Source organism: Branchiostoma lanceolatum, chromosome 9 (genome assembly GCF_035083965.1).
Source record: "Branchiostoma lanceolatum isolate klBraLanc5 chromosome 9, klBraLanc5.hap2, whole genome shotgun sequence".
NCBI lineage: Eukaryota > Metazoa > Chordata > Leptocardii > Amphioxiformes > Branchiostomatidae > Branchiostoma > Branchiostoma lanceolatum.
The window spans coordinates 13,676,064-13,699,889 of NC_089730.1; the positions used below are offsets into that span (position 1 = coordinate 13,676,064).

Consider the following 23,826-nt stretch of genomic DNA (forward strand, 5'->3'; position numbering starts at 1 on the left):
TAAATGGCCCCATATGTCCTCAGCGCCGAAGTACAATCCCTACCGGCTGTCCTTAGTGCTGAAAGACCTTTCCCGCTAATTGTGCTAGGCGCTAAAGGACCGTTCTTGTCCCCTGCCTCCTTGGTGCTAGAGTCCTTCCCTGTTCTCTGTCTTAATACTGAAGGATCTTCCCTGTCCCTTCTCCTAGGCGCTGAAGAAACCTCTCTATCCCCTGTTCTTATTGCTGAAGGCCCTTCCCTGTCCTCTGTCCTTAATACTGAAGGATCTTCCCTGTCCCTTGTCCTAGGCGCCGAGGTACCTTCCCTGTCCTCTGTCCTTAATACTGAAGTATCTTCCCTGTCCCTTGTCCTAGGTGCCGAAGGACCTTTCCTGTCCCCTGTCCTTAGTGCTGAAGGTCCTTCCCCTGTTCTTAATATTGAAGGATCTTCCCTGTCCCTTGTCCTACGCACCGAAGGACCTGTCCTGTCCCCTGTCCTTAGTGCTGAAGCACCTTCCCTGTCCCTTGTCCATAGTGCTGAAGAAACTTCTCTATCTCTTATTGTTAAGGACCTTCTATACTCACTGTCCTTAGTGCTGAAGGGCTTTTCCTGTCCCCAGTGCTAACGTTGGGTAACATAGATTCGGGATTTTTCCGATAATGGTTGACTGAAATCAATCTAGCAGAACAATAAACCATCCTTTTTTTCTATTATTCTGTCAGTATCATGTACTATCTTTGCACTAACCATATATATGGTAGATTTTGTCTCTAGTCGTGCTGACACCATAATATTTCAACTTGAAACTACCGTCCGCCGCACGCACGCACAATGGTGGTGCTGTCGGACAGGGGGGCACATTAATTCGGGAGAGAAGATTCGTCTTGAATAACTTACCGCTAATTCCATTTTATACAGCAGCTATTCGTTCCATCCTTGGCTTGAAGAGAGTGCTATGGATATAGACGTGTCCAAGTAAAAAAATACACGAAAAAACGGCCGTACCGCACACATCAGGCCAGTTCCGGGAACAACCCGTGCGTTGAGTCAGTAGCTATAGAACGTCAAAGTCGACATCCACCGTCATGGCAACGTGTACATTATTCATGGAAAATGAGCCGGATGCCGTAGCATTGATAATACTACTATGTCCATGTGTTCCTTGTTGTGTTAGGAGCAAACTTTGAGGAAAATATCGTCCTCAGTCCACTATCACACGCAACATTTAGACAAAAAGGTGTTCCTCACAAACCTTTGTCGTCTGCTTGACAACAGGATTCTGGGTAATGATATGGCGGCGGGAAAATACACGTGCCGTAGGTTGTAGCAACAAAGAGGGGTTTTGATGATTGATCACACTTATTTGCAGGTCAGCAATTTTAAGAAAATAAGTTGTCTTGTAAATGATTGTGTTTAGCAGGAAGCGGATGTGACATTTGTCTTATAAACCAGCCGACAACGATGTAGTGTGAGTCTCCCACGAAGCCCTCAGACTGTTCCAATAAGGGACGGAGAGTTTTTGTCCTCGTCGCCTTCTAATGCATGCTTATCGAAGTTTTCAGACAGTGTTCTGAATACGTTAGTCTGTCAAGTTTGCATTTCTAGCGGTATTACTGATGTTGCATCTAGCACATAACGTTGGGTAACATAAATTCGTGGGGTACTTAAATTCGGGATTTTTCGAAAACGGGGTATTTAGGGATATGTGCTAGATGCAACATCAGTAATACCGCTAGAAATGCAAACTTGACAGACTAACACATTCAGAACACTGCCTGAAAAGCTTCGATAACCATGCATTAGAAGTTGGCTACGTCAAAAACTCTCCGTCCCTTATTGACAGAGTCTGGGGGCTTCGTGGGAGACTCACACTGCACGGTTGTTCGCTGGTTTATAAGACAAATGTCACATCTCCTGCCTGCTAAACACAATTATTTACAAGACAACTTATTACAATCTCTTTTGCTAACCTGCAACTGGATTCTAAGTGTGATCAATCATCAAAACTCCTCTTTGTTGCTACAACCTACGGCACGTGTATTTTCCCGCCGCCATATTGTTACCCAGAATCATGTCGTCAAGCAGACGACAAAAGGTTTGTGAGGAACACTTTTTTGTCTAAATGTTGCGTGTGATAGTGGACTGAAGACGATATTTTCCTCAAAGTTTGCTCCTAACACAACAAGGAACACATGGACATAGTAGTATAACCATTGCTACGGCATCCAGCTAACTTTCCATGAATAATGTACACGTTGCCATGACGGTGGAGATCGACTTTGAGTGACGTTCAACCCACTCAACAAACGGGATGTTAGCAAAGGCCTGATGTGTGCGGTGCGGCCGTTTTTTCGTGTATTTTTTTTTACTTGGACACGTCTATATCCATAGCACTCTCCTCAAGCCAAGGATGGAACGAATAGCTGCTGTATAAAATGTGATTAGCGGTAAGATATTCAAGACGAATCTTCTCTCCCGAATTAATGTGCCCCCCTGTCCGACAACACTGTCATCGTGCGTGCGGCGGACGGTAGTTTCAAGTTGAAATATTATGGTGTCAGCACGACTAGAGACAAAATCTACCATATATATGATTAGTGCAAAGATAGTACATGATACTGACAGAATAATAGAAAAAAAGGATGGTTTATTGTTCTGCTAGATTGATTTCAGTCAACCATTATCGAAAAAATCCCGAATTTATGTTACCCAACGTTATCCCTAAATACCCCGTTTTCGAAAAATCCCGAATTTAAGTACCCCACGAATTTATGTTACCCAACGTTAAAGCCCTAGGTGCTGAAAGGGCATTCCCTGTCCTCTGCCCTATAGGACATTGCCTATCCCCTGTCCTGCATATGGACACATACGTTCATGTAATTCATTAATTATCTTCGCCGAGTACTTGTACTCGGAGAAGATTATGTTTTCGGTTGAAAAATCTGTTGGGTGGGTCTTTATGTATGTCAGGAGCATAACTCAAGAAAGCTTCAATGAATCTTTATGATTTTTGGCAGGTGTGTAGGGGTTGTGCAAAGGAAGGTCAAGTTCAGAAATGGTTTACCTGGCGTTTTCCAACAGTACTGCAGTAGACTTTGCATTTTTTTGTGTTTGTATGTAGGCAAAAAAAGTGACGGAAACGTTGATGGATCTTCATGATTTTTTGCAGGTGTGTAGATGTTGTGGAAACGGAGGTCAAGTTCAAAAATGGTTTCCCTGGCATGTTCCGTCGGTACTGCAGCGGGCTTTATATGTGTGTGAATTTGTATGTCGCCAGCATAACTCGAGGTGCTGTTGACGGCTGTGCATGATATTCAGTTGGTAGGTAGGAGTGTTAAAGAGGAAGGTCAAGTTCGATAATGGGCCTCCCAGCGGATAATTAAGGTACTGCATCTGAGTTTTAAATTTTGTGGTCGAATTTTCTGAAAGTGCCAGGTTCATGATTTTTCACCCATACATAGGGTCTGGAACAGGGAATAGGTGGTGCAAGTTTGGGCCCCCTAGCGGCTTGTTTGGACCTGCAGTTGGCGTTTTTGTTGAAACCTTTGGATGCTAATAACTACAGAAGGGGTTGATGGATCGTCATGATTTTTTGTATGTAAATAGCTTGGGTAATATTTTACATAATCAAATATATATTATGAAAACCAGGAACTAATTTGCATAATAAATAAATAAAGTTTATCAATCCGCTTAAAGTTTGTGGTCGAATTTTTGTAGGTACTAAGGTTATGATTTTTTGAGTGGTAGATAGATCTTGGGGCAGAGAATAAGTGATGCAAGTTTGGGCCCCCTTGCAGCTTGCCTTAAACTGCAGTGGGCCTATTTGTTTGTAACTTTTGAGGAGGATAACTCAAGCAGGGGTTGATGGATTATTCTTGTATTTGGTATATATGTTCCTTAGGTGATGATCAGCATACTGATATGCTCACTATGCAGATCATGACCTACTTTACGTAATAATTGGCATATATAGGACTGCCGCAGCATAGTGCGCGGCATGTGTTAGTACACACTTGGCGTCCAGAATCTAGGTCAACAGCTGGCGTCCTGAATCTAGGTCAACAGCTAGCTTACTACTAGTAGCTAGGCAATTGAAAAAACAGGACTAAAATGTATCTGTTATGTTTGGTATGAAGATTTAAAAGTGGATCCTACGATTGACGTAACATGGTAATTATGCCAAACAGGACCTAATTTGCATGATTAATGAAATATTTTAAAATGCGCTGAGTTCTATGTTTGTGCCCGTTTATATGCATTTTAGTCGTATTCTAGTCTTTGTTAAAGCTTATAACAAGGTCTGCATATTGTTCAGTTACCAGGGCTAACCCTTTGTAATAGCTTTAGCCTTTGGTAGCCCTGGCTGTACTTCTCCACAGCCGAAAAAACAAATAAAAACAAATCACCTTTGAAAACTGTGTCATCCTTCACTGAGAAAGAGAGGCTAGTAAATATCAATCATAATCGAAATATCAATTATTCAATTGACCTCATTTGAATTATTGCTGAGATTATACAAAGATAATAACACTATGGTCATAAATGACAGGACTTTTTATATTCATGTTGGGTATTTCAAAATAGCTGAATCTGATAATTGACATAGCCAAGCCAAGTTACACAATAAGATGCTGATTATGCAAAACAGGGTCTAATATTTGATAGAGTTATACTACATGTGTACTTCACTACGTTTCGAAAATCCATCCAGTTTTATTGCGTATCTTATTACCTGGATGTCTAACCGTCATTGACATTCCGTGAGAGGACTTTCAGACCTGTGGCATATCAAGCCACTGAGAAAGAGGGGAACATTGATAGATATTATTTAAGCAAATAAAGACTTGAACTTAATTATTGTTTAGAAAAACGGCTTTGTAATGCCATATTGGTAAATGGCGGGAATTCAGTACTTGCATCTGTCGGTACAATTCATATTATTTGGCGAAGATATGAGGTCGTGGAACTCTAGTTCAGTTTATTCTAGGTGATGTTTTAGCGCCCTCTATCTGTTAGTTTGATAAGTGCAGCATTATGAACTTCAACTGCACCATCGAAAGAATAGGATGCATCACGCAGGCTTTGTAGAGCCTTCTTCGGAAAACCAAATCGAAATTGCATACTAAAGGGGACACATAGTATATCAAGGTTCCGAATACTTTTAAAAACCGATGGAGGGTAAATTAATTCGCTTCTCGAATTCGCCTCGGTACAAGGACGCCACTGTTATATAGCGAAAGAAAGTAGAACTGCAACTACGCTGTCGGCTTTGTTATGTCGATGCCCATTGGTCCGATAAAATAAAGTGATCAATTGGTGTAGACTAATATTTGGTCTGCCGGAATATCACCAAGTAACCCGTATGTATCTACGGGATAAATGTTGATTGGCCGCTGAGTGATGACCGATGGGGAATTCCAATACATTTCTTATCATAATCTAATGTTTCTTTTCAATAGTTAAATATAGCATTGCCTCTAGCCAGGTCTTTGATTCTGGGGCGTTTATTACCACAGCTGTTAGAGGACGCTCTTAAATATCCAATGTAAGATCGTATTGGAAATATCATTGCTGTGCCATTTCTTTTTAATCCGCTTGGTGAGGCCCTTGCCACGCTGCAAGGAATCGGCGATTATCAATTGTAGCACGCATTGTTGCCATTACATTGTTATTCATTACCTCCGTGAAGGTTGTTTATCTCCTACGGTATTGCGATGGCCTGGGTTTGTGTGTTTGCGCAGCTATAACTCCAGATAGGATCCCTTTGATGCATTTGTTGTTATTTTGGCATGTCGGCACTTAGTGAGGTCCGGATGATGCCTGCCGCTTTTGGGCACCATAGCAGTATCTTTATAAGTAACGTGACACCATTAAACACCTGTTTGTTGCCTAATGGTAGCCTGTAACGTTACAACACAAGCTTTAGCTGCCTAGAACTAATTGGCTACTCTCCACGCAGAAGCTATGCCACTGCCTTGGTTACTTCGTGGTGATATTATAAACAACTACATGGACATAAATGGAAACATGTTTTACATACTTTGTTATTCCTGGTTAAGAGGGTATCAAACACCTAAGCCCACAAGACAACACCATAATTACTTCACAGAGGTTGTCTCCTACGGATTCCGGGGTGGGACTCTTGTCTATGTATAAGTACTAATACACGTTTACATAATGATTGATTCATGCGACTGTTGGTTCTGTTACAGCCTCTCTGAAAATCCTACCTCAAAAGAAAATTTGAACAAATGTCCGGTGTCAACTCAGTATGGTGTCAATTGATACATAAACACGATAGGGGAAAGATAACCCATCCTTCCTCCTGTTACAAAACGCTTACAAAACAATTCAGGAAAGCTGACAGAAGCAGATCTGCTTGTTTATACAATGCTCTGATTAAAGAATCAGTAGCCAAACTACTGCTGACCTGACGACCGAGGTACGGCCAGCTCAAGCCTCGTGAACTACTTCTGTGTCACCGCGGCCCCAAGGTTAACCCAGTTCTGCATTTCTACCTTTAGTTAAAACGTAGCGTTTACATTCCAGGTTTTTTAAAGAAAACGATGTAACTTTTCATCTCTAAGTAAATGTATAGCCCTGGCCAGATCTGTTGTCGTCGTATTTTTATTACGTCCTGCCCATCTTTCTTGGGTGTAATTTTGTCCTCTGTTGTAGGGCATGGGACCAAAGAATAGTTCACCACGAGTAAAACGAGCCATAGCCTTACACATGCGCATGCTTGAACATAGTGTTACTTGCCGCCCCCCCCCCCCCCTTAAAAGTGTTTGTTAGTCACATATATAACTTGGCGTGGACTCAGGAATATGTCGAGGTGGTTATCATGAATTTATAACCTAGATACCTAGCCTTCTTTCAAGGTTGAGCTCGAGATATCCCACGCCAGGCATATGTAGGTTGGTATTCACAGAGATTCTTCAATCAGTGCATATCGGATTAGGAAATATATTGCGGGTTCTAACTTCCTGGGTGTTATTGGGTAAGGCGTACGTCTTTTGTTTCAAATTCTTTATACTTGTGTATAGACGTGCAAAGATGGGTATTTAGCGGCGCATTGATAACACTGGTTAAAAAATAGCATGTTTTCTACACGCGTATTGATATACTGAATGTATATGAACACAACTTATTATTTCAGATTCATGATGCGGCAGTGTCTCTTGCTGCTGGTGTTGGCCGTCGTGTGCCAGTCGGCCACTTTGAACGACAAGGAACCGGGCAGGTAGGTGCACGGGTGACCCGGTGTAGTTTGAATTCTGACAAAAGTCCAATACCTGTACATGTACGTTCAAGTACGTTCATTCTGTCTATGCCTCAGATCGCATCTTAAATACGCTACTCTAATTAAGTACAGCTCATGGGTAGGAGTAATTGGAGCCTTCATCAGTTAAGTTCAGCGATTCGTCGACTATTGAGGTTTTCTAGCACTATAATATATTATCTTCATATCACAATAAATCTGAGGACTGGTATTGTCGTGCGGTGCAGCATATGAATGCATATGTTTATTAGAAGGATATAGGAATGACTTTGTCACTTTCAATAATGTCTTCTATTAACGTGCCAACGCACTGTATTACTTAAGACATCCATAAGATGTTTTGCAGTCCCTTAACAACAGGCTGTACATAGGTCAATCGACATGTTTTCAGGAGGTAGATCAAAGATTAAAGGACTTTGTTCCATAACTGAGTCCAGAGGAATAACTAATTGCCCCCTGCGAGTGTTTAAGATAATCAGTGCAAAGGCCTCTGATAAGATAAGACTGTTAGTCAGTAGGACTTTGTACACATCCTGTGGATTGTTCAGAAGCTGGGGCGCGTCTGAAAAGTTCTAACTTTTCACTAAAAGACTTTGCTGTCAACAACGTGGGGATCGTCCAGCAATTAGGGTATATCTCAACATGATCTCCGTTTGTTCGTCTAGAGAGTTTGCAAAGGGTCTGTTATAGCGCGTCGCAATGTTTCTAGTATCCATGTGGATCTCCAAGGCTTTTCAACATGTATATAATGCTTTATACAGCATTAGGGCACATTTTAAAGGTTCTGATCGCTCGTCTTGATACATCATTAGTAATTACAGCAAAATTGTAGGTCTACAATTTTCTGTTTACCAATTGTAAGTTTTTGTTATTTACATTATGTAAGTGGACTCCAGGTAGAATAGTGTTTCTCTATGTGACACTAATGGAGATCTAAATAAATAAAACAAACAAACACAAAGTAAACTGATTCAGACTTTAAGTTCATATTTAAACATATTTGAATAAAATTTGAATACAATACCAATGTGTACGATAACGAGCGTGCTTCTGCTATCCCAGCGAACAGGAGAAGGTGGGGTTCTGTACCCTTGAGTGCCCTGGGTACGAGGTGCTGTGCACCACGGATGACTATGAGGTCCGGAGGTACGAGAGCTCCCTGTGGGTATCCACTGTCGTCACCGACTTCAGTTACGTCACGGGGACAACACGGGCGTTCTGGAGACTCTTCAACTACATCACCGGGGAGAACGAAGAAGGTGCAGAAAAGTTTGCAGAAACAGCTTTTTAACTCTTTCTCTCTCACTCACTGTCAAAGTTCATAAAAATACATTATGAAGTGTAAATGTATTCTTAGTGATATAAACGTTTTAAATAATTGTGGTACTCTTTCGATACTAAAATGTAATTGCATTGTAAACTTGCAGTTTCAATTGCGACTTGACAATATCCACATTAAAAGTATGCATTTCGTTCAAGTATTTTGATAGATTCCTTTCCACTTGTGCGTGTTCGTATCTTAGTTTGAAAATGACGTTGGATATTCGATTACAAATGTTTGACCTTAACGAGATCATTCTTTTTTTCAATAAAGGCATTACTATGGAGATGACCCAGCCGGTCCTCGTCACCATCCCCAAGGACAAAGACGGTTGGTTCTTCCGTGATTACGTCGTCTCCTTCATGATTCCCAGGGTGCACTGGGACAATCCTCCACTACCTACCGACTCAGCGGTGAGGAAACAATTTGTTTTATTATATTAAAAAAAAACGTTGTTTCTTCTCCTCACGTGAGTGAAGTGTTCTTTTCTATTTGTCTCCCTTTCTGTCCCTGCCTTTCCCTGTCTCTCTCTTTCTCTCCCTCTCTCTCTCTTTCTCTCTCTTTCCGTCTCTCTTTCTCGGTCTCTCTCTCTCAGTCTTTCTCTCCCTTGGCGGCCTCTTTCCCCACCCCTCTCTTTCTCTGCTCGTTCAATTTACTATTCAGTAACGTTACGTCCATTGGTCTCTTTCAGCTATGTCTAGCAAATTGTGTTGTTTCTTCTCCACCGTAGCTGGACATAGAACGCCGTCCGGAGGAGGTTGTGTTTGTCCAGTCATCCCGCGGCTGGCTGACCGGGTGGAATGCTAATACGATGCAGGAGGAACTCGTCGGCAAGCTTCAGGAGAACGGGGAAGTCATTGTCGATGAGGGAGTCATCACCGCTACGTACCAGCCGTAAGTACTTAACGCACGCTGCAAGCAGAGGTTGGGAGGGGAAATCGCTAACGTAACATGACCTATTTACGTGCAGAACCTATTTACGTCCGGTTTGGCTCATGTCCACTTGTCGCGGTGTATCATACCAACGCCTGTTATCATGAGCAATAAAGAACATCATAAATATTATCCTTAGCCATCTCTTTAATTTTTGCACAGCAAAACATAATGGCCATGCGTTTACCACGTGAACGCCACGCCACGCATGTGGGGGAAATTTACAGATAAACATTGTTTTTTTCCATCGCGTTAAGCAAGTGGCCTGACAGACATAGTGATTTTACTATCATTTGTCTGCAGACTACTTTGGACAGTTACTGTGAATTTTTTTCTGGTCTATGTTCTGCAAACATAGCGCTAGAAGGGAAGAGATTCAGAAGTGGACGATAATGGGTTACCTAGCACAATTCTTCATCATATACCTCAGTATGAAAACATGCTCGCACGGCGTTAAACAGGCGGAGAAAAACTTACGGACCATGCATTTTCTTTTTAGAAGAGCTGATATTTCTGCCCATGGGTTTGAAATTTGGCTCTGTCCGCGCGGTTTTAAGATAAATACGTTTTGAATAAATCGGACGTTAATTGGTCATCTTACGTTACGTCTTTCTATCTTTCCAAGCTTTCTGACTAAATTTCTGACCTATCCGTCTGAAGGCGGGACAAGTCAGAAGAAGTCAGCACTATCTGACTTTCAACCCACCACACTCATTGAGGATTGAGAAGAGTGGGTGCCCTAACGGTGTGCCCTGCCCAAAGACGTATCTCACTATTGTGAACCTTACTGTTAGACTCTGACTAGTTGGACGGCATTAGCTACAATGTATATTTCAGTTGAACCACTAAAGATGCCCATGGTATGTTTTGTCAAACCTCTTTGTGTTAAAGATTAGTTGAGATTTTCATTTTCTTCTTTGTCTCTTTAGTCCCTACCAGATGACCGACCGGCACAACGAGATCTGGGTTCTGGGAGGAGACGGTTACATCCGGGGCTCGTATCTCCCGTCATGCCTCAGGGAAGCGAACGTCGGCCAAGTCATCCCCGTCAAGGACGTCCCGGACGGGTGTGACGTCAAGGAGTGCGCGCCGTTCTCAACCGTCGAGAGGAAGAGTCCCAGGAAGTTCATTGAGAGGACCATGACGCCAAGTATGACTTCCTATCTCAACACCAGCAAAGACGCGATGCGCAATCACGTGTAAATGTTTGTAATAATGAAGGCCACAGGTGGCTTTTTTGGCACGTGCACAATTGAGGATCACCAAAGGAAAAAAAATTATATAGAGGCAAATCAAATGGGTCAATATTCTTAGTATACGGCTTGCCAAGAATATAACATAATACGTTCCTGCTTCTGCAAAAATCGCTACTCGCAATTGGTTGACATGCCCAAGCCGAGTAAAACGACCTATGCCTAGCCAGCTCTAGTCTGCGAATCTGTACATTGACGCACTTGTTGATATCATGGTATTTTCCCAAAGTAGTTTCCCATTGTCACGCAATCCGGCATACTTTCCTGTGTAGGGAAGTTGTTTTATTAGAGAAATATCTATTAAAGAATACCGTTTGTCTTCTTGCCCTCCCTGCCACAGCCAAGGGAGTCTGCATCACGTCCAACCCGGGGTCGGACTGGGAGGCGGCGACGTACCAGAACTACCTGCCGCTGTACCAGTACCTGGCCGGACAAAACAGCCAACAAGCGAAGATAGACTCCATACTGTCAACCTTCATGATGGTGGGTACAGCTTAGTAGCGAAAAATAAAACGACATCTTTCGAAAACGTTGGATTTGTTATGGCCATACGTTTTCCAGTTGGCTGTTATTGTTGATGTTAGTTCTGGTGTCATGCTTGTTCTGGTCTTTGAATAATGTTTCCCCTCTATTGCTAGCATGGTGCGTTGGTCATAGAATAGACAGATACATAACGCCTGATCTCTGCAATTTCAAATTTCAATATGTACAAGTTAGCCATTTTTGTGACCTTGCCTTCTTTATTAGATGCCGACGGATACTTTCCTGTGTGAAGAGTGTACCCAGACCGTCACCACGTGTCTGACTCTACCGAAGGCGGCCTATGAAAACCCACCTCAACCAAAGGATGAAAGGGTAAATAAGGTTCATCTGACGTTTCAAGTATATCAAACTCTGGTGAAACGACAGCAGCAAGGGGTAAATTATACACTCAAGTTGAATCGTAGCAGCTCAAAAATGACCGTGTATATGCAGTCTATTCGTATCGCTATGAGCGTCGAAATGACACTGGTCTCCTTGCAATACATTCTACAAGTGTCTTTCAATTGTTTCCCGAAGCTCTTCACCTCTCTTTGCGAATTTTGGTTACCGTTTGTTCTTTGCTATTCTATTACAGCTGTTCATCTTCGAGGCACCTACAAGCAACTTTTACCTCATGGCGTTTTCTGGCTATCCGACTAAGAAACATATGAGTAAGATGGCGGCGAAATTCATGACGATTCTGGATGAAGAAGGCGTAGAATATACAAAGGTAAGCTCCTTGTATATCTTAAAGGCGTTTTGTACACTTGTCTTAATTTCTAAAACTTTTTGCTAAGACGGCTGTCCAAATAAGGTAGGCGTATATTTCTTTACTACCAGCAAAATACTTTCTAGAACATTTGCACCGCCGCAAGAATTTTTCTATTTGACTATCCAAGCTTGAAATAATACATAAAATTCTTTGTCCCAGGACATGTTCTTTGCTACAGCGTACGATGACTTCACATCTAACAATTACACGGAGATCGCTTTTGCCAAGGGGAAAGGAGACGGTTCGATGACACCACAGACGTGGGAGAAGGTAACTACACTTTGTATTACTCATCATGTTTTGTCGATAGTAACAATGATACAATTCTTGATAACGATTTCCTAACTGTCTGAGAACACAGCTTTTGTGCTCTAGCAAACAGTGCAATGTGTAACAAATGAAGTAAGAGTGAAATGAAATGTCTAGATTTTTGACCATATTGTAATCCATATACTTTTATTTAATATTCTATAGTTAGAATTGTAGGATAGATTAGCTTTGTAGTATTGTTGATTTAATGCCATGCATTGTACCATGTGCGATTGTTGAGCAATAAAGTTCAGACATTCATTATTCTTCGATGTTTTTTTAAAACCCCTTATTGTCATTGAAGATCGCCGGCGCAGGAAGTACAGAGAAGGAAGAGAAGAAGACAGAGGTGGAAGACGACCTGGACATCCTCCCCACCAGCCGTGCGCAGGACGTGCCGCCCGGGTGTCAGGGACGGGAGTGCCCCGTGTTCAAGACTGTCAAGACTTACGACGGGTTCGTCGAGAGAGCCATCAAGAAAGGTGTGTTAAAAGCGGATATATAATCCCATGTGAACATGTAGGGGGCACTAGGGAGTATAGAAAGAGGAGCAACGTTAACGCTGGAGTTACAAATAGTCCGATCCCGTGTCCACTAGCCTTACCTCCAGACAATACATTTTTCTATCCGGTGAATATTGGGGAAACGCTCAGATTGTATTTGTTCGGCTAACATGTATGCAGCAAAGGATACCAATGGTGGTTCTGGGGGATTAGAATTCAGCATTTTACATTGCGGATCACCACCTACTGATTGGATTTCATGTAAAGTAAAGTTTATTGCACAACAAATGTAACGGGTACAATGTATGGCAAGTTCGTAGACAGTACAAAATATGAGATGATGTTTCCGATCTGCAGCTAAGTGGGTGTGTATGCACACGACCTCCTGTAACTACGAGAGCGCCAGTCTGAAGATGTTCTACCGTCTGTTGGACTACACCGGCGGACAGAACTCCGCGGGGGTCAAGATGGACACGACAACGCCGATCCTTACCTGGGTGAGTAGGAGCAACACATGTACAACATACTATCACGGCCGTGGTAAGGTAGTGTAGTTATGAAAGCCTACATCATAAGCTGAGGAAAATCTAGAAGTAGTAAACTGCCCAAGAAGACCACTCAGTTGACCGATAAGATTTGGTCTAGGTGGCAGATAGTCATTGAGGACAAGAGTCTTAAGGAAAAATTATCTAAGGGACCCCCAAAAGTGGTCACATTGGCCAGGTGGCCTTATGAAGAGGTGGTCACTTCTACAGGTTTGACCGTACTTGCTTAAATGCAGTATAACTTTTTTTTAGTTTCAAACGACATTAGTAAGGTTGGCGGTTAGGTAAATCCCTAGCAATTAAAGAAACAAACATCATAGCGTAATGCTTAGATGTATCAACCCTAGGAGGAAGAAGGACCAAACTCTGATAACTGTATCTCTATCTGTATCCAAATGGCCGGTAATACCGTCCTTCGTCGTGACACACCAGCTTCCATGATTCGGCATTTAAGCTAGCAGAAGTTTCTATCAATATGAAGATACAATAACGACGTCATAACTTAGAGCTGGACAACATTTTCTAGACCATCGTTGCCTTTATCATCTGGTAGCGGGAATTCATGTTGCTGGCATTTTCATATTTTCTGGGACAAAGCAGCCATAGATTTGATATGATATCACTTGCCCCTGTCCTGAACAGAACGATATGGATAACCTTGAGATGGGAGACTCCTGCGGGAAGCAGTACAGGACGTGCGTCATCCTTCCCGAGATGCACCAGGACACGCCGCCGACGCCGTCAAACGACGAGGTTCGTATACGCGTAACTTGTGTAAAGGTATACGCGCATCACACTACAGATGTAGGAATTTAAATGCACATTCATACTAGCTTAACAAGAGACATTTGGAACAATTCAATATATATGTGATCAAATGTCCCATGATATGAAAGGGTGTCAAAGTAACCATCCATTTTGCTAACGTATTATTCCAAACGGTCCTACACACTGAAGGCAATACATTCACGTCGTGGCGGTACACTACAAATGAAACTATTGTGTTTTAGTCATGTATATGGCTGACATTGAATCCTACTCGAGGCTTTCATGAATAGTAATAAGGAGCCTGCAAGACGGAGTAAGAACGTCTCAAATTAGCAACTGTTAAGTCTGAAAGGTCCTTCACATCCATCCCCTCCAGGTGTACGTGTACAACAGCCGTGGGCCTCACGTGTACGTCATGCCGTTCGGCGGTTACGCGACTAACGACAAGATCGAACAACTCGCCAGGAAGTTCCGCAGTCGCCTGGATGCTGCTGGTGTACCGTACAAAACAGTAAGAACATATCAAACTTACAGTTTGATCAACCGTATCTAAACATTTCTTTACCACTTGGAAAGTAGATTTTTACGTAATAATGTTACATGTACATGTACATGTACATGTACATGTGTGTTAAAAAGTAGGTATGTTTCAGTAGATTTTTATGCAAAATCCCATTATGTCATAATAGTATACATGTATATAGATTTAATACTTAGATTATCATCGTTTGATTTGCCGTACAGAATTATTACACATTTTGAAAAACATACATTTGTGGCAATAGTTAGGTCGCATAAAAGGCATCCCATATGTACGTACACATTATTTAGATAGCATTGGTCCACTGGAAAAATGTGATGAATCATATTTATCTTTTACAGAAGTACTTCAAAGTTGTCGTGTATGACGGTCCACAGAAGGTCGACCGGTACAACGAGATATGGTTCCAAAAACCACGCAATGACGAGGCTGAGGACCTTGTGGTACGATTTCATTTGTTTGTTTGTACCTTAAGTACAAGCTGCGTAATACAGTACCAGACTGATACATGTAGGTTTCCACTTCGCACACCGGACCCCTAGCTTTAGACATGCTCATATATTAAGTACTTCCATCCGCACACAATTGCGTCGTGTTGGTGCAACGGTTAGAGTGTTTGTCCCAGAACCAATAGATTCTGGGTTCGAAGACCCTAACATACCACCGATGTTGTGCCATTGGGAAAAGCACCACGCGACTTATTCACTCCACCCAGGTGTAAAAATGGGTACCTGACCTCGGCTGGGGAGGTAATTAAAAGGCACTGGAAAGAGAGAGGGTTGGGCTCCGCCTTCCAATACCGCGACCAAGACACAGTGGATAACAACCTCCGGCCAAAAAAAGCTATAAGACTACCTTTTCCTTTTTTTACCCTAACCAATTACATGTTGATAATATGTATAACTTATTACTGTTTATTGTTTGCCCTGTCAGACATTCGATGTTGACACCTCTACCTACAAACCAGACGTCGTGCCGTCGGCCCCGTCCATGTGGGAGAGAAAGTGTAAGAGTTCAGCATGCCCAACATGTCCGGAGTGTCCCAAATTTGACGTCATCAGAAGCTTCAACAACTTCGACGAAAGGAAGACACCCCACGGTAGGTAATAATCATATGATAACTAACATAATTAACCGTAGCCTCTAAATACCTTTTATACATAGTTAGAATAACATGAGCAATACTATCCCATCGGGCGTGCCCCGAGGCGTCGCCAAAAACTTAATGCTTCACCGCCGACGCCTGAGAATGACTGCGTTATTTTCACCTTTCTAACTCCTCTTGTGTCTTTCGTTTGAGACTGCTTCAAACTGAAGTTCCAAGCCTCTGCTGAATCGGAAGTTCTACCCCGAGTCTATGCTTCTATGCATCCTCGTCCTGTTGCTTGAGATTTCATATTTGAAGATGATCACGCCTATCAAAGAAGAGGTGAAAAATTTCGAGATATTATCTATTTGGTTTCCCCACAGGCACATGGGTGGACAAGAAGTTCCTCGGCTGTTCCACGAAGCAGGGTCCCCCCGAAATGTTGCCGCTGTTCCGGTACATGTCCGGTACCAACACCGGGCGTGTCTCCATGGAGAGGACCTCACCTCTGATGACTGTGGTAAGGATTCAAACTAATCTATACTTCACATCTGTGTGCAATATGGATATACCGCAATGGATGTTCTAGTAACTAAATGAACTTAAGGATGTCTCCCCCAGTTTAGTATCCATATACACTTGTATCGTGGTTATCTGTCAAGTCAAGGATGAAATATATATATCAGCCAAGGTCGATGTATCCTTCTCATATACAAGTACATGTACTTGGTCATCACCATCGTGTTCTTATTCTTATCTATAAATATATCCGTTCACAGATTACCGGTATAACCAGTATGTGTGGCTACACTGACTAGATAGGGTGACGTTGTAATAGTTGCTATTAAAGGGCAATTAGCCAATAAGGTATTCAGGATTTAATAGTATAACCACACGTGTGTTTCAGATGTGGCAGAAAGACAACCGTAGGTTTGGTTGTGATAAGGACTTGCACGTGGCCTTCTGGGTTCCTGAAGAACATGACCAAGGAAATCCTCCTTACCCCATTGAAGAAGATGTGAGTTTTTGCTTCCAGTGATTATAGAATATCTTAAGCTTGTTCAAAATATCTAAGGCATTTAAGATAGGGGTGCTATTCGAAAACATTAAGGGTCTCTGTACATGTAGAATGGTCGTAACGGAAAATACATTGCGATCAATGTGTCAAGGTCTATTGGTTGATAACGGCCAATGACAACACTTTTATTTCTGTATTTCGCAGGTAACGTTATACAAGACTCAGGGATATACTGCCTATGTCATGAGCTTCAGCGGACCCAAACCGAGCGACTCAGACCTCATTCAGATGTCTAAGTCATTCATGGGCGCGCTGGATGAGGCCGGCATCAAGTACAAGCCGGTAAGTAATAGTACACTTCCAGAGGTGAAGATATGATGTCTGTACTGAGACTCCAAGCGTTGACCCTTCGATGTTAACCTTAAACTATCATTTGCGGCCATGTATATTGATTTGTGTGTGTGTTTGTGAGTGTGTGTGTGTGTGTTTGTGTGTGTGTGTGTGCGTGTTTGTGTGTGTGTGTGTGTGTGTGTGTGTATGTGTGTGAGTGTGTGTATATTTGAGCGTCAGCTGTGCGTGCGTATGTGTGTGTGCTTATGACGTAATTTGTTTTTTGTTGTTTGTGTTAACCCTTTACCTGCGTCGTATGCAGATTTCTGGGCCAAAGGGCTAACCTGTGTAAATAAAGGTTATCGATTAAATACTCGACTTCCTTGGTATTCGACCCATTACACATGTGTATCTATGCGACGGAACTAGCGCTCTGGTTCAGTCTTACCAAGGAGGTTATAGGCAGATAACCTCCTTGATCTTACCAATCTTTTGATCCTACTTGTGACTAGGACTGGATCAAACTGCTGGAGTATGACGGCCCAGAGGTGGAGCCTGAAAAGCGGCTCGACGAATTATGGATGGTGAAGAAGGAAGAGTAAACTTCGGAGACAACGTCAAGTCCGAGCAAAACTGTTAACTTTGAAATCATCTTGATTGATTTTATGTTTATCTTGGTATCAAACGTGACCTCTGTTGTTGACAGTAAAGCTGCGAATTGAATGCAAAGATGTGTATTCTAACTTTCAGCAGACTTGTTAATGATGAATGTGTCTCTTATCTGTGTTTTTCATCTACTTTGAATAAACAACAATTCAGCCAAATCTACATGTTTTCCCGCTGAGGTTGTTATTCTTGTGCACAATGAGGAGTAATTATAAAAGATAACAAAGGAACACGTGGAAAACATTTGCATATGTAATGTTTTCTTTTTCGACGGAGCCTAGGTAATCATTGGTAACTTTTTGCATCCCTAACTTCTTCACCATAAAATAACAATACACCAAGAAAAACTCCAAGTGTCTGTTAAAACATTACTGTGACAATGATCTTGATGGAGCGATAGTGTTACGTTTCTACAGTATTCAAGAATCAAGCTGTAGAAGGACAATAAGATTGGAGCTCCCTGAGAAAAGCCATACGCATGACCACATGCTTATATAGATACGAAATATTAAACGTGATCTCCTTGAGTATACGTATAAATTGAATCTTGGAAAAGGCTAACTTCTTTTAACATTTAAAATTCCTAAGATACAGCTTTATTACTCGACGAACAGTTTTAGCATTAGCATTAAGATACAGCAAATAGGTTATATAACGTTGGGTAACATAAATTCGCGGGGTACTTAAATTCGGGATTTTTCGAAAACGGGGTGTTTAGGGATATGTGCTAGATGCAACATCAGTAATACCGCTAGAAATGCAAACTTGACAGACTAACGCATTCAGAACACTGTCTGAAAAGCTTCGATAACCATGCATTAGAAGTTGGCTACGTCAAAAACTCTCCGTCCCTTATTGTCACAGTCTGAGGGCTTCGTGGGAGAATTATATGTACATAGTTGTTCGCTGGTTTATAAGACAAATGTCACATCCGCTTCCTGCTAAACACAATTATTTACAATACAACTTATTAGAATCTCTTTTGCTAACCTACAACTGGACTATAAGTGTGATTAATCATCAAAACGCCTCTTTGTTGCTACAACCAATGGCTACGGCACTACGGTGAATTTTCCCGCCGCCATATTCATTACCCAGAATCCTGCTATTCGGCAGACGACAAACGTTTGCGAGGAACACTTTTTTGTCTAAATGTTGTGTGTGATAGTGGACTGATGGCGATATTTTCCTCAAAGTTTGCTCTTAGCACAAGCAGAAACACATGGACATAGTAGTATTACCATTTCTACGGCATCCAGCTAACGCCCCGATGAATAATGTACAAATTTCCATGACGGTGGGGGTGAACTTTGAGTGACGTTCTACCGACTCAACACACGGGTTGTTCCCGAAGGCCTGATGCGTGCGGTACGGCCGTTTTTTCGAGTATTTTTTTTACTTGGACACGTCTATATCCATAGCACTATCCTCAAGCCAAGGATGGAACGAATAGCTGCTGTATAAAATGTAATTAGCGGTAAGTTATTCAAGACGAATCTTCTCTCCCGAATTAATGTGCCCCCCTGTCCGACAGCACCACCATTGTGCGTGCGGCGGACGGTAGTTTCAAGTTGAAATATCATGGTGTCAGCACGACTAGAGACAAAATCTACCATATATATGAGTAGTGCAAAGATAGTACATGATACTGACAGAATAATAGAAAAAAAGGATGGTTTATTGTTCTGCTAGATTGATTTCAGTCAAACATTATCGGAAAAATCCCGAATTTATGTTACCCAACGTTATAGACGTGTCGTATGGGGTCACCGTTTGTATTTTGGGTGTGTCAAAATGCAACTTCGAAATTCTATGTTACGTAAATCTCTCTGGTCTGTTTAACAAGCTGACCTCACATTCCTCAACACGCGTGGATTACTTTCAAAACCCGCGAACGGTAATCTTCAGAGTATCTGCTCTATTCAACAAGCTGGCTGACCTCACGTGTTCTTGAACACGAGTAACACGAGTACGGACACGTGGGATTCCCTATTTAACACTGGTGAACGGTGCATATTCTTACAAGTCGCAGCGGCAACCAACAGAGACAGGTGTGTAGTCTTTTGTTCGCCCTTTTTATTTTGAAGAAACGTACTATTCTTGACGTTGAACCGGTATCAACAATGATTAGATTGACTACAGCTATATGCAACGAATTCGACCGTCTGGGGGCAGGATTTCCAATGTTTTAGGAAATTTTCAGATGAATATCACGCTTGTAACCGATGATATCTTTCAGAATCTTGACTTGCCCACGCCGAGGTCTTTACGTACTTCTATGTCTTTATTTCTTTCAGTCATCATGATGCGGTACTACCTTCTAGCCCTTGGGTGTGTGGTCTTGATCAAGGCAGTTGTCGGGTGAGTTGGAAAAAATCTTCCTCTTTCCCTGTGCAATTTTTTCCGCCACAATTTTTTTTCTGCATCAAAAACCTCTTCTTGCTATCGGATTGCAAAAAAAAACAGTTTACAAATGCATCTGTCTCCTTGCTTACTAATTTGTCACTCGTCAGATTTCCATCAGCGTCAACAATCATCATTCATGTTTTGATTACTTTGATTAGTTTCATAACATGTTTTCGCAACGGGACCCGTTGTGTAATCCGCCCGTTATGTAAGGGAAGGGGCGTGGTTAAACAATCTTGGCTCCACCCTGGAAGCAAAGACCTATTACACATGTATTTGATTTACATATCGCGTGTGAACAAGTGTATCACTTTCTGTCCCCTTTATCCTGAGTTGAAAAAGATTTGGACAGTTTTTGGCAGATTCAAAAACAGAGCCTTAACTCTCAATGATAAGTTGAGAAATCACAGCCTGTCTTAACAGTTGAGATTAAGTTAACTTATCTAAGACCTGTTCTTAGATAACCTTTGACGAGCATGCGCAAGAACTAGGGCTAAGCACGCCAACCTCGCAATGCACATTGGTACAGCAGGCCAAAAGGGCCACACCTATCTTGCCGTTTGTTGACATTAGCTTTGACACAGATTACGTGGTTAGGTAAGGCGTTCTCACGTGGCAGGACACGGTTCCAGGTATTTAAAGATGTGGCCGGGGATTATTGATCTTAGTGAAGCGCCCTGCCAACATACGCCGATTTCGCGTGACCACTTGTGTAGTTAGCCGCTCGACCGTTTCACCGAGAATCTGCTGCACCGTTTAGTTTGGATTTACCAGGGAATCATCTACCTGCGCCCCCGTTTAACTTAATGCACTATAAACCCTAATGCTATTTTTGAATTTCTATACTTTGTATATCTAATCATCTAATTACCTTGTTATTCGCATTAGTTTGATCCGATTTAGTCAAGTCATATTTTATTTATCTTACGTCTGTTCAAGAAATTTTCTCAAGTTTGTCCTTGTCTAATTTCATGTAGCTTTTCTGTGGCGCTGTGATATAAGTTGTTATACTTGAGTGTAGCGCCACTATGCCCATATCTCTAATAAAAAAAACCTACTTGTCAAGGGAATCATCTTCAGACCATCCCGTTTGACTAAATGCACAATCAACCCTCACACAACCCACTCACACACAGTAATCATATTCAATTTCTCCTCCACTCAGCTCCCAGGGTGACTTCTGTAACCTAGAGTGCCCCGAGTTTGACAGTGTGCGCTCCACAAGTGACTATGAGGTCCGGAGGTACAGCGACACCAAGTGGGTCTCCACTAAGGTCAGCAGCATGAACTACGGCATCGCCAGTATGAGGGGCTTCTGGAAACTCTTCGCCTACATCGGTGGAGAAAATGAAGCCGGTAAGAAATACTTCTAATAGTACATTACATTTATTCCTTCTACAATATCTTTACTTTTCATTGTTTATTTGCCGTACATTGTTTTGTCTCATTATTCCTTTGTTTACGAATGGTACAGTGTAGTTTTGAAATTGTGAAATTTGATCTTTCTATCGTGACCCTACGTTGGGTTAAAGAGAGACTATTGAAGGAAATGACAAACAACATCTGCTTATCATCTAGTAAATGTTGGTATTTTTATCTTTGATTAAGATGGCAGTGTTTTATAAAGCCAATAGTAAAGGGATATATGACAAGCAAGCAACTTTGAAGGGTCAACATTATCAACTCAACATTGAGCAATTACATTTATTTGGCAATTCATGTTTTCTTGATATGTTTATCATCTTCAAACGACAGGAGTAAAGATCGAGATGACCCAGCCTGTGTTGATTAAGATTCCCGAGGAGACGTCTTGGTGGCTGTGGAAGGAGTACACCGTCTCCTTCATGCTCCCCCGGGAGCACTGGGACAGCCCGCCAATGCCGACCAACACTGACGTAAGTGTGTTCAGACCCCTTACGTGTATAATGTGAGCAGGTGGTTACTTTATTATTTATCATCTCAATGGATTTGAATAGCAAATTTAAGTGCATAATGACATATGACAACCCCTGCTGGTAATCACAAATAAGTCCAATTAATCCACAACACAACGGTCTTTATTTTCCAGGTATACATCGATCACATGCCCGAGTCGACGGCGTATGTGAAGTCGTACGGAGGCTGGGCTAACGGGTGGAATACCAACTCTAACCGCCAGGAGGTGGAGCAGAAACTGACGGAAGCGGGCGAAACTTTCGAGGACAGCTTCTACTACTCGGCGGCGTATAATGCGTACGTAGACAAAAACCTCATTAAATCAATATTTCAGAGGTCTTATCGCTTATTTAGCTTTTACTTAAAGAATATATAAAGTAGCAGCACAAAACGTAAAGATTCCGACCGATACAATATTAGCTGTGGAGGATCTAAGGTCTAAGGCAATGTAGCACAGAACAGTCAAACAATTCGGTAATATGATAAAATGCTATCTCTTAAAATGAATTCATATAGCATGTTGAACAAACAATGAGAGCGACAGAAAAGGGTATAGCCCTTACGTACTTTGCCTATATTTACTGAACAGCCCACTCCTAGCCCTCGGTCATGGTAGGACGTTGGAACACTTCTTGTGATAGAAGAACACTTGACAGCAAGAGTTCCTCACAGACACGAAGTGAGCACTTAAGAAATTAAGAGGTATGGAAAGGCAAGGCCTCGAACATTTATATTTTGCATTTTCTATTTTGTACAGTCCTTTCGAGATGACGAACCGCCACAACGAAGTCTGGGTGATGAGCAGCAACGGCAGGAAGTAAACTTTGGAAACCTCGTCCAACCAACAGACCTTCAAATAACTGCTGCAGTCTCAATCTATGAAAATAGCTTTCGATATGCATGTATATTTTGTAATAACACGTACTTGTTCCTGACTACTGAAAATGTTGTATTGTGTATAATGTGAAAATTTGTCTGCGTTTGATATTTGTGTTTTTCCTCTTTGTACTCTTCGCTATTTCTGAATAAAGTTCAGTAAAACGCAAAGGTGTATCTGGCTGCATTCGTCTTTTATCTTGAAGGACAAGCAATGATAATTCCTTTCAGAAAGTTGTCTTAAGGACCATCAATAAATTAATCAAAGAGTCAATGAATTAATAAATCAATCAGTCTAAAGCTTAAATATCAACGAGCAGTGAAATATACAACTGAATTGTGCTGACTTTTACAAGCATTGTCTAACAACTGCGATACAAGAACCATACCAGATATATATTAAGTACACAAACGTGTAAAATCAATCACGTATGGTAACGATCACAGAACGTTTTGTAGTTGCGAGTGCACATCAAGCTAAATGTGAATAGTCTAATTGAGGTGGACATTATCAAGTCTTTTCGTACGGTTTCTCGTGATGTTGACGTTCTTGTTGGTGGTACAAGGTTATGAAGGGGGTGGTTCTCATTCTTACCTTCGCCGTGAAGGTAGTGTTTACGTATTTCCTTTAAGTTTAAGGAGACGAAATAATGAGCCCTAGTAATGAGCCCTGATAGTCCCTAAATGAACTGTCTTTCAATTGTTGGCGATTACGTATACGGCCGTTATACAACAGCTCAGTTGCATATGTAACGGTCTTAATACTCCGTTACATATA

At 41.8% G+C, this 23,826-nt stretch overlaps 2 protein-coding genes across 6 annotated transcripts; both read left to right on the forward strand.

Moving 5' to 3' along the window:
• Window positions 1-6,346: 6,346 nt before the first annotated feature.
• On the forward strand, window positions 6,347-17,993 carry LOC136441584 (uncharacterized). 5 transcript variants are annotated; one of them, XM_066437956.1, is made up of 20 exons: window positions 6,347-6,475; window positions 7,141-7,224; window positions 8,326-8,522; window positions 8,858-8,997; window positions 9,315-9,478; window positions 10,447-10,667; window positions 11,111-11,253; window positions 11,518-11,625; window positions 11,888-12,022; window positions 12,224-12,334; window positions 12,678-12,855; window positions 13,234-13,373; window positions 14,064-14,174; window positions 14,566-14,700; window positions 15,072-15,173; window positions 15,664-15,829; window positions 16,201-16,337; window positions 16,725-16,835; window positions 17,040-17,177; window positions 17,678-17,993. In XM_066437956.1, the coding sequence occupies exons 2-20, from the start codon at window positions 7,145-7,147 to the stop codon at window positions 17,765-17,767; spliced, it is 2,607 nt and encodes an 868-aa protein (XP_066294053.1). In that variant the 5' UTR covers window positions 6,347-6,475; window positions 7,141-7,144; the 3' UTR covers window positions 17,768-17,993. The 5 variants fall into 5 exon arrangements, with proteins under 5 accessions (XP_066294053.1, XP_066294050.1, XP_066294052.1 ...); XM_066437953.1 differs by lacking the exon at window positions 6,347-6,475 and adding an exon at window positions 6,777-6,898; XM_066437955.1 differs by lacking the exon at window positions 6,347-6,475 and adding an exon at window positions 6,778-6,894.
• A 1,767-nt stretch (window positions 17,994-19,760) lies between these two features.
• LOC136441586 (heme-binding protein 2-like) lies at window positions 19,761-23,223 on the forward strand. Its single transcript, XM_066437958.1, has 6 exons — window positions 19,761-19,882; window positions 20,129-20,192; window positions 21,403-21,593; window positions 21,993-22,132; window positions 22,306-22,469; window positions 22,930-23,223. The coding sequence occupies exons 2-6, from the start codon at window positions 20,134-20,136 to the stop codon at window positions 22,991-22,993; spliced, it is 618 nt and encodes a 205-aa protein (XP_066294055.1). The 5' UTR covers window positions 19,761-19,882; window positions 20,129-20,133; the 3' UTR covers window positions 22,994-23,223.
• Window positions 23,224-23,826: the final 603 nt, after the last annotated feature.